The 17417-nt window shown below is 52.7% G+C and overlaps 1 protein-coding gene across 7 annotated transcripts in view; it reads right to left on the bottom strand.

Moving 5' to 3' along the window:
- The window catches only part of IQSEC2 (IQ motif and Sec7 domain ArfGEF 2), an 86768-nt gene that overhangs the window by 44439 nt on the left and 24912 nt on the right, over positions 1-17417 (bottom strand). For 4 of the 7 annotated variants that reach the window (XM_084871012.1, XM_084871013.1, XM_084871016.1 and 1 more), the window contains exon 2: positions 14115-14144. In XM_084871012.1, coding sequence (XP_084727138.1) covers positions 14115-14144 — 30 coding nt within the window. Of the gene's footprint in view, positions 1-1451; positions 1799-14114; positions 14145-17417 lie in introns of those variants that run through there. The other 3 variants (XM_084871014.1, XM_084871015.1, XM_084871018.1) reach the window with 3 other exon arrangements.

Genomic DNA, 17417 nt, shown 5'->3' on the forward strand with positions numbered 1-17417 from the left:
GGCAGCAGAGACAAAGGAGCCGGGCTGGGCCTCCCGTGTTCCAGGTGACTCCGTGGGGGCCTTGGCCACGGAGACGCTGGCACACCACAGCAGGAAGGGGAAGGGAGCCCTCCTCACACCAGACGCCACACGAGTAGGGAAGAGAGGGAGGAGGAGGGGGGATGAAAGAGAAAGGCAAAATATGTAGGGGTCTCCCCCTTATATGGGGTACTCCTCACAGTAAGGGGAGGGGTGGAGAGAGGAGCAGCGCTGGGTCCAGAGGGGGGAGGGCCCAGGCCGGGTGGGTGGAGGAAACACTGTGGGAGAGGGAGAGAGACAGCCAGAAACTGAGAGACAAGGAAAAGGGTCAGACAGAACTGGAGAAAGACAGAGAAAGAGGAAGACAGAGAAAGGGCGAGACAAAGGACACAGAGAGAAGACAGGAAGAGGCAGAGAGTGCCAGAGGAGAGGAGAGGAGAGGGCCGAGGAGAGCTGACAAGGTCTCAGTGGTCTTGGTGACAGGATGGGCCTAGGGGGTGAGCGGGCGAGTGGGGCCCAGCTAGCCAGAGGACAGGCTAGTTCCAAGGAGCAGAAGTCTTAGCTTCCCAGGCCAGTGCTGCACCCCCAGTCCCAGGCAGGGCCCACGCTCCGCCCCCCAGCACTGTGTCCCCACCCCTACAGCAGGGTCCGAAGGCCCTCAGCCTCCTGCTTCCCATGATTAAAGTCCAGAGAATGAAAAGGGAGGAGTGGCAGCGGGGTGGTGAGGCTGAGGGGCTGGCTCCGCCCCTACCCAGCGCGGGGCAGATGCTGGTAGTGGAGCTGGCCCTTCCTGGTCAGCCCCTGCCTCCCATAAGCCCCTGGAGGCTGCCTGTGGTCAGGGCCCGGCATTCAAGAGCCCAAATAAAGGCCTGAGAATGTGGCTGCAGGCTAGGCCAGCTGCCCACTATATCACTTGCTGCACATTGGAGGATACCCAAGTCTTAGAACCTTGGAATCTGAGACGCTTCTTATCAGACTCTGAATCATCGGCAGCGCCAGAATGACAGTCTCAACTGCTACCCATGTGCCAGTCACCCGCCCAAGTCCTCGGCCCCTTATCTCCTTAATCCCGAGACTCAGAGACTCTTCGGCTGCTGGAATGTTGATATCAACGAATCTCAGCAGCTATCTGGAGCCCTGCAGTGCTGGGCCAGGCTAGCACCCCGGACCAGCTACCAATCACACCCCTCCTGGCCACAGACTGCCCTGCGTGGGCCTCCAGGGTCCTTACGGTGCTGGGCCCCCTGATGTCTGCGGGCTTGCCCACTGGAGCTGGCTCCGTCCCCCAGGCCAAAGGCCTCCAAGAGTCCAAGAGGGGAGCCAGGAACCAGGAAGCCAGAGGCTGCTGAATCAGCAGCCCAGCGACCAGGTCCAGGCCCGAGCAGGAAGGGAGGGGGTCAGGCTGCAGGGGTTGCGGGGACCCGGGTTCCTACCTGCTACTCCTCCCGGGGGGCTCCATGGATCCGGACCTGTCCGGAGGGCAGGCCCCCTGGCCCTGGGCGGTGCCTCCACCGTGACACCAAACCCTCCTCCCCAGCCCTTCCCTAGAAGGAGGAACCGGAGAGGCGGGGCCAGGCCAGCTGGGCTGTAGGCCAGGCTGCAACTGGAAACTTTGCTCTTTCCCTTGCTCCCCGGGGAGGTTTAGGAAGTCCTGGTAAGAGGAAGCTGGTGTGTGAGCCCACAGTGGCTCGGAGGGGCCGAACCCCAGGCTGGGCTCCCTCTGTGCACCTCCACCCAAGCACCCTGTCAAGTATGTGTCAACAGGACTGGTCTGAAGAGAAAATGGAGATGGCAGCAGGGCACAGGTCACACAGCCAGGAGGTGGCACGTCCCCAAGATCAGGACCTGGTCTGGCCATTTCCAAACCTGGACTCTGTCCCCTCAGCCTGTGGACACAACAACCTTTCCATAGAGGCCTTTGCACACACCGTCGTCCTGAGCACGGCTAAAGAGACCATTTGGTTGCTCTGGGATGCTCCGGATCCCGTAAAATTCAAAGCACTCGTTTTGGGAAATCAGACCGGCCCTGGCCAATATTCCTGAGCCCTGCAATGCGTCCTCATCCATTCAGTGTTGTTTTCTGCACTGGCTGAGAGAAAAGCTCCCTGCAGAGAAGGACAAACATCAGAAGAAATGCCCTTCCCAATCAAGAGGCTGTTTTTCTAAGGAAGTGGCCCCACCTGGTCTTACTGAAAGGGAAACTGAGGCCTGGGGAGGGGAAAAAAGAGCCTCACTGACATTCCCACAGCTGGGCAGACTTGAACTGAGGCCCCGACTCCCCAATTACCTGCCACAGAATGGGTGGGGCTGGCCAAAGGGGAGAATGTGGAGGATTTAAAGGATGTGGGCTCCTGAGCAGCACCCCAGATCCAGCTCAGAGCATCCCTGTCCTTTCACGGCCCCGGAGCCGAGGCCCCTGGCTGTTCTGAGCAGAAGGCAGCCCTGGGAGGGGCCAGGGGGCCAGTGATCTAGAAGGAATCAGAGCTCACAGGCAACAGGCCAGCCTTCCTGCTTCCCCGCTGGGGCAGCTGGTTCCTCTCAAGAAAGCCAAAGCTGCTGAGAGAGACAGGCCCTCCAATCCACCACAAAATTGGCATCTATAGGCCCTTCTGGCCTCCTCTGCCCACCCTAAAGGTCCTTGGTTCTCTGGACTCTGGACTCAGTGCCTGTTTTTTCTTTCTCTCCTTTAGCAACGCTAGTTCCTGACGTAGCTGCACCTGGTGCCCATTTGCAGTTACTGTGCTAAGAGCTGCACCTCAGGCCCAACCCTCCTCTTGGCCTGGCAGGAGCTGAGAGATGAAAATTCCAGTCCTGGCCCTAAAGCTGATGCTGTGTGACCTTGGGCAAGTCCCTTCCCCTCTCTGGTGAGGCCAAGAGCCTTCATTTTGGTGCCTGGGAGAGCTGAGTACAAATCCCAAGTCAACCTTTTTCAGGTAACCCCTCTGAGAATCAAAACAGTTCGTTTGATTGTTCGACCAGTTGCTATAACGCGCGCTGACCACCAGGGGGCAGATGCTCCAACCAGTAGGTTAGCTTGCTGCTGGGGTCCGGCTGATTAGGACTGGGCGAGAAGGGCCAGACATACCCTGGATGAATCCATGCACCAGGCTGCTTTTGGCCCAATCACACAGGCCAGGCTGAGAGACCCCATCAGTACACGAATCCGTGCACCAGGCCTGTAGTTCATCTATAAAAGACAAGCAGCTACTCCAGCCTCCCGAGTTCTTGTGAGGATTCAGTGAGATGAATGAGCACATGAGGAAGTATCTCAGCTTGAGCCGGAGTCTGTCCCTTCTCCCAGAGAAGCCAGAGAGACTCATGGGAAGGCTGTTTGTTTTGGGGGTGGGACAAGGGCTAGGAAAATCTCTCTCTTAATCCAGGCCACTCTTGGAATTCAGACTATGTGAACATGTTAGGTAGACTCATGTGATGACCCGCCAGAGACTGAAGGGAGGAAGGAATTATGGGTGAGGACGTTGACCTGGCCACAGGGCACTGGCTGGGCCTTCATTCCCTTGTTCACAGAGCCTGCGGACCAGGCACTGGGCTTGGGGTTAGACAAGCAGTGACTAAGGGTAGTCCATGTCCTGATCTCATGGAGCTTATATTCGAGTGAGAGGAAACAGATGTTCAACAACTAATAGAGTTAAGATGGGCAAAAGCGGAGATAGCAGGAGAGAAGGCTCCAGGCAGAGGAAATAACTTGGGCAAAGGACCTGAGGGGGTATTTCTAGGAACTTCCGAGAGGCCAAAGGGGCTGAATGGAAAAAGCTGAGAGAAGAGAGGCGAGCCTAGAGATGTGGGCGGGGGCCCAATCATACAAGAGGCCACAATAATGTTTTAGTGTGTATGCTAAGAACAGTTTGGCAGCCTGTGGCTCACGGATAGGGACACGGGGTGTCTCAGAAGCCACTGAAGCTGTATGACAAATATTAATGTGTAACAGCATGTTTCCAGGGAGCGTATAGCTTTCATCAGATCCCGGATGGGTTTGTGATCTCAAAAGAAGAGGGAAGCTCTTTCTAGAAGTCCATTCACAAGTGCCTAAGCCGAGCAACTGCAAAGCATTCTAGAATCTTCTGTGAGCTGGCCCCTACCTCTCCCATCTCCAGCTAGTCTCAGCCTTCCCCCATCTTCACCCTGTGCACCACCCAGAAATGAGTGCTTGCAATTGTCAGTCACTCTGCTGTCAGCCTATCTTTGCCTGCGCCTTCCCTCCACTCAAAAGGTTCTTCCCCACCACCCCGCCCCACTGCCACCACCCTACCTCTTTAGCTGCCCCTTGTTCTCAGAGGTTGTGATCCTCTGGGAAACTCCTCTGACCCCTCCCCTGTGTCCTTCCCACCCTGTACTTCTCTCGACACTGTCTGTTGTGTCCCCATCGTTCAACACAGGGCACCCAATCACACAAGTCAGTAAGGTGTTGGTAGCAGACACAATCCAGAGATGGAGGCTGCAAGATGGGCTTGTGGACACTAGAGGGCGCTGTGGCCTCTAGAATCCAGGCCTGATGCAGGCCAGGCGGGCTCCAGGGCCTGGTATGCAAACTTCCTGTCTCCAAGAACCCTAAAGCATGGAAACTGCTCTTGGGTCCTGGAGCTCCTCAGCTCTGGGTCTCACTGACCAGGGTCCCTGCTTCAGCCCCCTTTCCACACCACTTGTCAGGACAGGGCCATCCTATGCACACACAGCCTTTGTAATTCACAAATGCAATGCCGAGTGCCCCTTCCACAGCCCTAGCATACGTTTTGTTTTGTTTTTTTGTTCTGTCTGCAACACTGGCCACTTCACCTACCGCGTCCGTCCCCCCCCCCCCCCCACACACACACAGCTCAGCTGGCTAACTTCTACTCATCTTCCAATTCCCAGCTTAGATGTCAGCTGGGAGAAACCGCCCTGTCCCTCAGGCTGGGTTGGGTATATTTCCGAGGTGCTCCCACAGCATCCTGCACTTCCCTGTAATTGTCTGTAATAGTCTGTTTCCTTCCCTGTTTCCCTACAAGACAGCGCGTTTCCTCAGAGGACGTCTCTGGACTCTGTTATTACTCATCATTGTGACCAACTGCGTTCAATTTAGCACATTAGTGCCTGGCAGATCATCCCTAAGTGAATGATTGAATGAATGGACGGATGGATGAATGGATGGATGACCTCTGACAAGTGACTTTACCTCTCCAGTTTTCTTTTGTTTGCAATTAGTAAAGCGAATGTGATCACCACAACTTAGTAGGGCGGCCAGGACGATGAAAGATAGTATGTATTGAGTGCTAACAGTGCCTGATACATAGTAGACATTTTGGAAATAAAAAAAAAAAAGTTAATATTTGAAATAGTGAAAAAAGGGAGGGAAGGAGACTGCTTAGAGCTGGGGATGATCTCACCCACTCGGGTTTACCATTTATATGGGAAAGATGGTTTTAACAATAATAAGAAAAGTATCATTTTTTTATGTTCTCTGTTTTCATAATTGGTTTCGTTCTTTATTATTACTATTGGTATTCATTTCAGAGAGGAAGGGAGAGAGAAAGAGAGAGAAAAACATCAATGATGAGGATCATTGATTGACTGCTTCCTGCACGCCCCAAACTGGGGTTCGAGCCCACAACCTGGGCATGTGTTCTGACCAGGAATCAAACTGTGACCTCCTGGTTCTTAGGATGATGCTCAACCACTGAACCACACCAGCTGGGTGAACAGTATAATTTTTACTGTTTTATTAGAAATAACGACAGCATCTGCTATGTGACAGACCGGAAACAGGAGGCTCCCAAGGAGAAGAATTCGAGGCCAGGGCTGAGGTCAGAGCTGCAGGCATTGCCCTGGCGCCTGGAGACCAGTCATTACAGGCACCACTGGTTCCAAACTCTTTACTCATAGGTGAAAACTTGTCTAGGGGGTCATTAATTCCCTCTGTAATTAATGCAAAAACTGCAGGGTTTGTATGCATGGAAAACTAAGCTCAAGCATCAAGCTGATAATATTGATAATGTGCGCTTGTAATTACATACTGCAGGTGACTATAAATTCAGTCACTGCACTAATAAAACGTAAAAATTCCTCAAGCAACCAAGAACTTGGTAGCAGCTGTACCATGGGTAACATTATGCCCATCATTTTGAGGCTATGAAAGTCACCACCTACTGGGAGCAATGGTAATAAGGAGAGTTTTTTGTGTGTGTGAAACAGGGTGTTTGGATGCAAAAGCATGAGATTTGAAAGCATAGTGAGCAAAGATCTATTTGCGTTACAGCAGGAACCAAAACCCTGATGAATGGGCAATCTTATATTGCGGGTGGGTCTCTGAGCTGATTGCTACTCCGGCTCCAAACTCACTGGGGACACATGAAAGCTGTGGTCACTGTAGAAGACCAAGTATCAAGCATTTGATCTCTCTCCACTTACCCACTTCAGAGAGGACTGACTCTCACCTACAGCCCCTTGCCACCTCGTGTGGCCATAGGCTAGACAGAATGCTGTGGTCATGTGGGGGTGGACCCTGAAGCCGGAAGGTTGTGTGTGAAAGCAGAGGAAGCCAGATCAGAGAGAGGAGCCAGTGACAAAAAGATGACAGGGACCAGGCAAGCCATGAGAGGTGAGAGCCAAGACATAGGCCCCAGAAATAGAGTGAGAGAGAGAGAGAGAGAGAGAGAGAGAGAGAGAGAGAGAGAGAGAGAGAGAAGAAGAAGAAGAAGAAGAAGAAGAAGAAGAAGAAGAAGAAGAAGAAGAAGAAGAAAAAGAAGAAGAAGAAGAAAAAGGAGGAGGAGGAGGAGGAGGAGGAGGAGGAGGAGAGGAGGAGGAAGAAGAGGAAGAGGAAGAGGAAGAAGGAGAAGGAGGAGAAGAAGAAGAAAAAGGAGGAGGAGGAGGAGGAGGAGGAGAAGAAGGAGGAGGAGGAGGAGGAGGAGGAGGAGGAGAGGAGGAGGAAGAAGAGGAAGAGGAAGAGGAAGAGGAAGAAGGAGAAGGAGGAGAAGAAGAAGAAGAAGAGGAAGAGGAAGAGGAAGAAGGAGAAGGAGGAGAAGAAGAAAAGAAAGAAAGAAAGAAAGAAAGAAAGAAAGAAAGAAAGAAAGAAAGAAAGAAAGAAAGAGAAGGAAGGAAAGAAAGAAGGAAGAAGGGAGAGAGACCGAGACAGAGAAAGAGGGCACACAATCTTGGTCCTTTGGTCCTTGACTTCTTGGTCCCACTTCTGGCTGGTGTGGCCAGGCTATACTTCATGCACTGTTTTTAGATTCCATGCGATGTAGCCTTGCAAGAGGTCCCCCTACCCTTCATTCTTGACTGAGTCTGAGTGGATTTCTGCTCCCCGAAACAAAATGTACCCAGGCTAAAAGAAGGGAAAATTGGGCATGTAAGTGCAGAGCTTGCACAGACAAAAAGCGAATGAAGAACACTGATGGCCCGGCCAGTGTGGCTCAGTGGTAGAGCACTGACCTATGAACCAGGAGGTCACAGTTCGATTCCCGGTTAGGGCACATGCCCAGGTTCCGGGCTCTATCCCCAGTGCGGGGCTTGTAGGAGGCAGCCGATCAATGACTCACTCCCTCGCATTATTGATGTTTCTATCTCTCTTCCTCTCTAAAATAAATAAAAATATATGTTAAAAAAGAACACTTATGTAGGGAGGGGTGAATGCAATGATAAAGCAGTTGTGTTTGTTCCCCTAATGCTCCCTCATTTCCTGACACTTTCTACCACAGACAACCGCTGAAGCCACATACGCACACACATTGACATCCAGTGGCACACAGAAACAAAGGCAGCGACAATCAGATATGCTTCTATGTGGACACCCCGACATGCATGGCCATGCTAGCATGCAGCACTGCCACTTCAGTCTTCAGAGCACACACTCAGGGCCGGCCGGCCAGCAGGGAGCACCCACATGCATGAACGCAGGGGCAGGGAGCTCCCACATGCATGAAAGCAGAGGCAGGGAGCACCCCCATGCATGAACCCACAGGTGCAGGGAGCTCCCACATGCATGAATGCAGAGGCAGGGAGCTCCCACATGCATGAACACAGGGGCAGAGAGCTCCCACATGCATTAATGCAGAGGCAGGGAGCTCCCACATGCATGATCACAGGAGCCGGGAGCACCCACATGCATGATCACAGGAGCAGGGAGCACCCACATGCGTGATCACAGGGGCAGGGAGCACCCATATGCATGAATGCAGTAGTGCTGCCCAAAAGGCTGGGGCCAGGAGTGGAGGTTTGCCTGGGTGCTGCGCAGCCTCCTTCCCTCCCCAACTACCAAGTGACTCATCCGCAGGGCTGCTAATTAAAGCCAGGACAGAGGGGACAGAAGTGAGGGGAGGGGAAGAGAGAGGTTTATTTTGGTGCCAACCAGGCACACAGCCAGCTTAGGGGTCACCCACTTCCTGGAGCTGGGCCAGGCGGGGGCACAGGAATGCAGACAGGAAGGGGGGGCCCTCTTACCCCTTCTTGTCTCTTGTGAGCTTCCTGGAAAGGTACCTTCTTTGGGAAAATCACCCAACTTTCCCCACCTCTCTCCTCCTCTGTCCCACTGTCAGATTCCAACTCTGCCCCCTCCAGACTCTCATCCTTACAGCGTGTTCTCCTGGGCACATACTACTGTTGGGGCTCATCTGTGTTTGCACCCCAATCTGGAACACCCCCCCTTCTCTCTCGCCCCAAGGATCCCACAACACAGGCCTGATACATAAGGGATGCTCTGCAGGGCTTCTGGAATATTCCTGGGTTAACCCCGCTATAGCACAGTGTGGTCGCTGCAGCTCTGGATTCCTATTCTAGTCCTACCACCATGGGGAGAATCAGTTTAGTCGGTTTCCTCATTTGTAAAATGACAAGAACATACGCCCGTAGGACTGTTGTGAGGATTCAATGAGAGAATAGGTGAAGTACCCAGCATGGCGCCCAGCACAGCCTTAGCCATCACCTAGAAAGTGCTGTTGCCGACACCCACCTCAGGCCCAGGGGGAGGCCGACCAGGGGGGTGGGGGTGGAGGAAGCACTTACAGAGCCACATGCCAGGCCTGGCTCCATCACACAGCGCCCAGAGAAGCGCAGACAAGTCACAAGCTCTCAGGGCACTGTCATGTAGAATGGGATCTGCGATATGACACCATCGATCTACTGTAAAGGCTTGCGCCTGTCAAGTGTCCCACGTGGAGCCCCGCTCCTTGAAGCGGCTTGATGAGCTGCAGCCCTGATTGCTAGGGATAGCAGTGGGAGCTCAGACCTTCGGAGGCAAAGCAGCCCAGGAGGGAGGAGGCGGGCGGGGAGGGCTTCCCAAAATGGGCAGGACAGGAGCTGGGCCCCAGAGCACATCGGGCGGGCGGGCGGGGCTGTCAGTGACAAGATTCCAGGCAAAGGAAGCGATGGGAAGGGACAGCTGGACGGGCGGGCATCCAGGCAGCAGCCAACAGCAGGCAGCTGGGGAGGAGGCAGCGCCGCTCTGGGCACTGGCGGTGTCTTGCACTTGTGAATGCGTGAGGTCTCAGCCACCCCAGATTCCCAGGAGGTCAATCCAAGGAAGAATCTGAGAGATGATCTAATCCCAAGTCCCGCTGGACAGATGGGGCCACTGAGGCCCGGAGTGGGAGGCCTCCTCTGGGAGCGGAGCCAGCCATGGCTGCTCCTCCCACCTCTCCTCCCTGAGGTTGCAGCGGCTCCTGTTGCCATGGGGACATCCCAGCTCCAAGGGTATCAGCAGCTCCCCTCCCCCTCCCTCCTTCCTTAGCAACAGGCCACCTCCTCCAGCTCTCCATCTTGCGTGCCTAGCAACCCCAGCCTGGTCCCTGCCCCCCCCCCCCACTCCCAATTCCAGTCTGACCCTAACTGTAGAGGTAGTGCCTCCAGGCCTGGGACCCCTCCTGCCTGCCCCTCTGTTGTCAAGTTCTACACTTCACCTTTTTCCTTATTCAGCACTGACAGTGGATTAAGTTAGGCCCGTGGTCGGCAAACTGCGGCTCATGAGCCACATGCAGCTCTTTGGCCCCTTGAGTGTGGCTCTTCCACAAAAGACCACGGCCTGGGTGGGTCTATGTTGAAGAAGTGGCGTTAGAAGAAGTTTAAGTTTAGAAAATGTGGCTCTCCAAAGAAATGTCAGTCGTTGTCCTGTTGATATTTGGCTCTGTGGATGAATGAGTTTGCCGACCACTGGGCTAGGAGAAGGCAGAGGGCACTCCAATGTGTTAACCACTGTTTGGTGCTGAGCATCGCTTTACTGTAAGTTCTCTCATCACCCAAGGAAGTCAGAATCATTATCCTCATTTCACCGACAAGGAGACAAATAAGGATCAGAGAAGCTAAGTGGCTTCACCAAGAACACACAGCAGGGAAGCAGGCTCTGCTGAGAGCTAGCTTTGGGAACTTGAGCCATTGCCAGTCCTTCTCCGGACCTTGGCTTAAGGTGCCAGCAGGTCTGACAACTTCTCACCGACCTGCAGGAAGCCCAGGCACCTTCTATCAGCTGTTCAGCTCTAATTAGACAGACTCCACACTTCCTCTGGCATTCGGTGCTTGGAAGCCCTCAGGCCTGGGCTTTGCCAAGGGGTTGGGGGGTGTTTTCAATCCACCAATGATGCTCATTCCTTGCTGTTCTACTTCCAACACAGCCTCAGCCTAATCCCTCTTGGTGTTCCTGCCACCCTCCTAACCTTTCCCCTCCACACGCACACACTCTTCATTGGAGGAGGGCCCTGGCTTCCAAGGGTTGAACAGAGTTGTCCAAAGTCACATATCTAGCCCTGGCACATCTGCTCAGTGGTTACAGCGTCAGCCTGCAGACCGAAGGGTCACCGGTTTGATTCCTGATCAAGGGCACATACCTCGGTTGCAGGCTCGATCCCAGGACCCCGTGTGTGTGTGTGTGTGTGTGTGTGTGTGTGTGTAGGGGGCACATGTGGGAGGCAACCCATCGATGTGTCTCTCTCACATCGATGTTTCTCTCTCCCCCTTCCTCCCTCTCTCAAAACAAGCAAACAAAACAAAATCAATGGAAAAAATAGCCTTGGGTGCAGATTAAAAAAAAAAAAATGAAGTCACATTCTTATAAAGTGGCCTAACCATAAATGGAGCCCTTTGCTTCCCTGGCTTTGCAGGGAGAGCCCAGCCTCTCCGGCTCCTTCCCCGGCTCCTCCCTGGCGACAGAAGGCGGGGACCCAGCCCTGCCCAGTGTTCTGATCGTGAACATTTGAGCCTTCCCTGCCCAGATCTGTTTTAGCCCAACTGACTTCCACCATCTGTAAGTCCACCCTCACTTCCCTGTGCATGCTGGTTCCAGTGCCAGCAATGCCCTCCGTATGCAGAGTCTGCGTGTCCATCCTCCACAGCCCAGCTTAGATGCCACCTTCTCCCGGAAGCCATCCCTGACCCATAACTGGAGTTCAAGAATTTACATGCAGGCCAAGCCAGTGTTGCTCAGTGGTTGAGCGTCAACCTATGAACCAGGATGTCTCAGTTCAGTTCCCAGTCAGGGCACATGCCCAGGTTGCGGGCTCCATCCCCAGTGTGGGGCGTGCAGGAGGCAGCCAATCAATGATTCTCTCTCATCATTGATGTTTCTATCTCTCTCTCCCTTCCCCTCTCTCTCTCTCTCTCTCTCTCTCTCCTTCTCTCTTCCTCTCTGAAATCAAGAAACATATATTTTTTAAAAATTGACATGCAGGTACTGAGAGCATCCTCAGACAGCCCACCTAGCCCTGGCTCCCACTGTGTTTGCATCATCTTGCCCACAAATGCTGTCTCAGGTCCCTTCGACAACCTAGGTTTGACCCTTGCTTCTCCAATTGCTGGGTTCTCAAGGGCCCTGTAGCTTCCTCGACTGTGGGCCCCAATGCAGACACTGGCTTTGCAACCAGACAGCCCAGCGTGTGAGTCAGAATGATGCCTTCCGGCCCCATTGCTCTTCTTTCCTTGGGCATCAGACCCTCTCGGGAATCTCATCTGTAAATCAGGGATGCTAATCCATGTCTAATAGGACTGCTGTGAGCATGAAATAAGAACATGTTCAGATTTCTGAGTATGCGAGGAGCAAATGATAACTGCTATTATTCCTAATATTAGGAGGAGGCTGAGGAGGATTACTATGATCTGCAAGGCTTCCCACAGCTCCCACGGGGACGACGTGGGCCGGGCTCTGGGCTGTGTGCCAGGCAGACCTGGGTTTGAATCCAGGCTCAGCCAAATATTAGTGGTGTGTCTTTGGGCAAACCAGGCTGAGCCACTGTTGCCTCAACTGTAAAACAATGATGATAAGGCCAGCCCAGGTTCCGCCTACAGTGTCACTGGGAGGATCAAACAAAAGAAAGTCAGTGACAACCTCAGTAAACTGTAAAGACCCAACTTATATCACCATATGGCTTATGATTATGATAATTACTGAACACCCTGAGCTCCAGGTCACGGGAACTCCCCTGCTGGGAAGAACACAGAGGGAGAGACACTCTCAATCTGTCCCTCAATAAGTAGCGAGCACATCAACAGGAAGGAAACCCAAACTGCCTTTCTCTAAACCCACAGTGGGACCGTGGGACCAGGTCCTTTTTTGAGACCAGTGTCTTCCAAAATACTAGAACATCCTAGCTGGTGTGGCTCAGAGGTTGAGCGTTGACCGATGAACCAGGAGATCACGGTTCAATTTCCGGTCACGGCACATGCCCAGGTTGTGGGCTCGATCCCCAGTGTGGGGCCTGCAGGAGGCAGCTGATCAATGGTTCTATCTCATCATGGATGTTTCTATCTCTCTCCTCCTTACCCTTCCTCTCTGAAGCCAATACAAATATTTTTAAAAATAAAACAAATGCTAGGATAGGCTGTGCCCATGCCATATCCTTCGCTGCGTGCACTGCAGGGACTAACTGTGTCTTGTCATGTTCTCTGTGTGGACATCACATTCCCCTTGATTTCCTGATGGCCCAAGTGTTGTCCCATTCCACAGCCCTGGCCTTGGCCTTGGGCCTTGGGCATCAGTGTTCTCCAACACCCCCCCCCCCCCAATCCTCCGCTCTGCCTGGGATGCTAAGGCACAGTATATCTTTCTGTACCTCTGTCTGTACGCTAGGCTCCTCTGCCCTCTCCCGCGTCCACTGCCTGGATGCCAGGGCCTGGGCCGCTGCATATGGTTGGACAAGCTGTGCCCTGCACAAGGGTTTACGGCCAAGAGGGCATGAGTGGGGGCTGAATCCAACCTGTGCTCTGCTCACTGAGCCGGAAACCCTGGTGATGGGCTCAAGTAGCCCCGTGGAAAGAGAACATTCCTCCAACTGACCCCCTCAGTGGATTCTACTCTTCCCAAAGGTTATGTACATGCTGGTCACAGCCTTGACTGGGATCTTCCCATCCCATACCTCTGTCATCCGGGCCCATCTTGTCTCAGAGGCCCACCCCATCACTCACTACCTGAATGCTAAGACTAACGGGTCCTCCTTTGAAACCCCCATCATTCCCACTTAGCCCCTTCCCTTCACACTTGTCTTCATGAAGTTTCTGATGGTTTAAGGCCTGGGAATTGCACAAATAGCCCTTGTCTCTAACCCAGTTTTACTCCCACCTACTGAAGTGGCAGATTTATCACACCCTGAAAACTTACTGAAACTCGCAAACCTTTTTAGCAAGCGCGCGCACACACACACAAAATGTGTGCTTGTCACCATAACGTATATTTCTAATATGTAGAATGTGTCACATCAAAAGTTCATCCAGATCCCACTAACTCAGGGCTAGAGTTGTTCAGGGTGGGGCATGAAAGCCAGACCAAGGAAGCCCCACATTTACTGTGCCCCCTTCTCCGGGGAGGAGAAGATTGAAAAGGTCCCAGGGCCAGAGCTGAACTCTCTGCGGGTTAACTTTCCCATCTGGGCAGCTCCCATTAACCCCTTGGGGGTTCAGCCCAGCCTCGAATCAGCTAGGGTTAGAAAGACTGAGGAACAATTTCGACCCCCTCCCCATATCTGCCAGCCCCCCACCCCACCCCACAGCACCCCTAATACCAACCGGACAAAACCCTTGGAGTTGGCCCCCACTTCTGCCCATGGATCCCGAAGTAACAAACCGAAAGCCCCCACCCCAGTCCCTGTCCCATCTCCCAATCACTATTAGAGAAAGGAGGTACTGACCTGACTGTTCTGGAATTCTCACCATCCGACCTGAAAAGAGAAGCAGAGAAAGAGAAATGACAGTCAGCATATGCTCTCACCTCTTCTCCCTCTGCCCTATGTAGTGTCCTTGAAGGCTAACGTGCGTTATGAAAATGAAGAGTAAGGTATTTCAGGGAGAGCAAAGAGCCGGTGCAAAGGGTTGAGATGGCAAAGGGCCTGGCCAGTTGTTGGGTCAGGGAGGACAGTGTGGCTGGGGTGGAGAGAGTGAGGGGAAGAATGGTTGGAGGTGAGGTCAAAGAGATGCCAGGGACCACCCAGCTGGCATGGCTCAGTGGTTGAGCATCAACCTATGAACCAGATCATGTTTTTTGTTTTTGTTTTTTAAAAAAATATATTTTTATTGATTTCAGAGAGGAAGGGAGAAGGAGAGAGAGAGAAATAGAAACATTAGAAACATCAATGATGAGAGAGAATCACTGATCTGCTGCCTCCTGCATGCTCCCCGCTGGGGACTGAGCTGCAACCCAGGCATCTGCCCTTGACCAGAACTGAACCCGGGACCCTTCAGTCTGCAGGCTGACACTCTATCCACTGAGCCAAACCAGTTAGGGCAGATCATGGTTTGATTCCCAGTCAGGGGACAGGCCCTGGTTGTGGGCTCTATCTCCAGTGTGTGTGTGTGTGTGTGTGTGTGTGTGTGTGTGCGCGCACACGCGCGCAGGAGGCAGCTACTCAATGATTCTCTCTCATCGTTGATGTTTCTATTTCTCTCTCCCTCTCCTTTCCTCTCTGAAATCAATAAAAACACATATTTTAAAAAAGAGATGTCACAAACCAACCATGTGGGCCTGGGGGGTTACAGTGAGGAGTGAGGCCTTCAGAAATGGCTGATTGGCAGCTGCAGCTGTGGGCAGGGGCATAGTTCAAGCTTTGAACAACAGACTGAGCCTCAGATATCAGCTCTGCCACTTACCAGTCCTTCCCCTCTCGGAATCTGAGCCTCAGTCTCCCCACTTGTAACACGAGGCCAAGTCTCACAGGGCTGTTGGGATGATTAAGCCCTTTAGAACCCAGCAGACAAATGCCAGGTATTATTAACAACATAGAAAAGGCTTTGCCAATTGCTTGGTCCAACCTGCTTATTTTCCAGAGGAAGAGAACAAGGCTGAGAGGGTGAGTCAGCCACTGAGCTCCTTTCTACTACATTGGTCTGCCTTCTTCATTGTGAGGCCCCCTCAGAGGCAACGGAAGGGCGACAAAAGAGAATGGAGTGGGGACAGCTTTCAGGGAAATGAGGGGATGAGTGAAATCTGAGCCACACCCTTCCGCTGCTCCTCCTTGCCTATGTGCAGGGGAAGGAGGCTAGGAAGGAATATAGTGTGTTGATGCGTTGGGGGCGGGGAAGGGCAGGAAGAAAGACCAGGGAACTTGGAAAAAGTGGGATGGTGTGGGAAGTGCCTTCTTCATCCCCTATTGTCTTCTTTCTCCTTCTTTACCGCCTCCCCCAACCATGACACACTGCAAAAGGGACAGAGATGAACACATTGCAGGCTGTCCTCAGGTGAGACAACCATGATGCAATCTCAAGTGGGGGGAGCGACAGCTATGCTGAGTATAAAATGAGAGAGCCTGGCCAGCATGGCTCCATGGTTGAGTGTTGACCTATGAACCAAGAGGTCATGGTTTGATTCTGGTCAAGGGCACATGCTCGGGTTGCGGGTTTGATCCTCAGGAAGAGGCTTGCAAGAGGCAGCCAATCAATGATTCTCTCTCATTATGGATGGGTCTATCTATCTATCTATCTATCTATGATCTATCATCTATCTATCTCCCCCTTCCTCTCTGAAATAAATAAAAGATATATATTAAAAAAGAAATAAAATGAGAAAGGGACCCACAGGAAGCAGGTAGACCTCAGAAGAGAATATTTGTTGGGAGAGTGAATGGCACACCACCCAGCGAGGTGAGGCAGACAAGCATCAGGGTGGCGGAGCTCAGACAGTGGGTGAGTTCAGGACTTCATTCCGCTACTGACTAGTACCAGCTACATGATCCTGGGGAAGGCACCCCTCTGTCCAGCCTCAGCTTTTTCACTTGTGAAATGGGGGTGGGATGCTAAGAATCGCGCCCCTTATGGGTAGAGCTGTGAGGGTTGGCCTAGCACAGTGCCGGATACAGGGTGCTTGAACGTAGGTCAAACCTTTATCTTTTTTTTTTTTTAATATATTTTATTGATTTTTTACAGAGAGGAAGAGAGAGGGACAGAGAGCTAGAAACATCGATGAGAAACATCGATCAGCTGCCTCCTGCACAGCCCCCACCGGGGATGTGCCCGCAACCAAGGTACATGCCCTTGACCGGAATCGAACCTGGGACCCTTCAGTCTGCAGGCTAACGCTCTATCCACTGAGCCAAACCGGTTTCGGCAAACCTTTAGCTTTTGCTGCCTCCTGAAGGGATGGAGGGCCAGGACCCCAGAGCACTTTTCACACTAAAACTTTCCATCTGACTCTGCAGCAACAAGATTCTTCTGAGCCCTGGTCCAATTATTTGCATGTATCCAGTGAGCATCACTTCAGTGACTCCCCAGCTACCAACAGAATGGAAGCCAAGCCCCTCAGCCTCTGTCCCTAACATTAAACCTCTGCTTCAGGCAGGCCAGTCTCCTCGCGATCCCACCCCAACCCCAAACCTCAACACACGCTTACGCAGTCCACTGTAACTAGGTCCTGACCCGGAAATACAAACCCTCAAGGAGCTCACCGACTGGGCCCCTGCCCCAATCTATTTTAGAGCGAGGTAGGCACTCATCTCCACTCACGTGGGAGCCATCACTCAGCACCTACTGCATAGCAGGCAGGGTGTCCGTCTCTTTTTCTACATGATCTCCTTTGATCCTGCAAAATGGGGCTTACCCATCCAGTTTTAAGATGATGACACTGAGACTAAGAGAAGTTGAAATGATTCATCCCATGTCACACAAGAAAGAGGAGGTTGGTCTGAACCCCAAAGCTTGTGTGCTTACCACCAGGCTCCACTGTACCGGTAGCTCAGGGCTGGGCAATTGCATGCAGTTAGGTTGGCTTTCTTTATCCTGGTAACCCAATGTCAAGACAGACCCTCTCCGGGGCCCTTTCTTCTGAGAGATGTTAGTCCTCAGCATGGCAGCTAGGGGGAGCAAAAGATCTCCGTTCCAGCAGTGACGCAGAGTGAATTAGTCAGTTCTCACTGTGGACTGATTTTTACTAGTTTGAGGGTATATGGTGCCCTATGACCCTCAATGTGGGGTGCTTCACACCAGGGGAACATCAACGGGAGAGA

The sequence above is a fragment of the Pipistrellus hanaki genome (genome assembly GCF_964339955.1).
Source record: "Pipistrellus hanaki genome assembly, chromosome: X".
Classification (NCBI taxonomy): domain Eukaryota; kingdom Metazoa; phylum Chordata; class Mammalia; order Chiroptera; family Vespertilionidae; genus Pipistrellus; species Pipistrellus hanaki.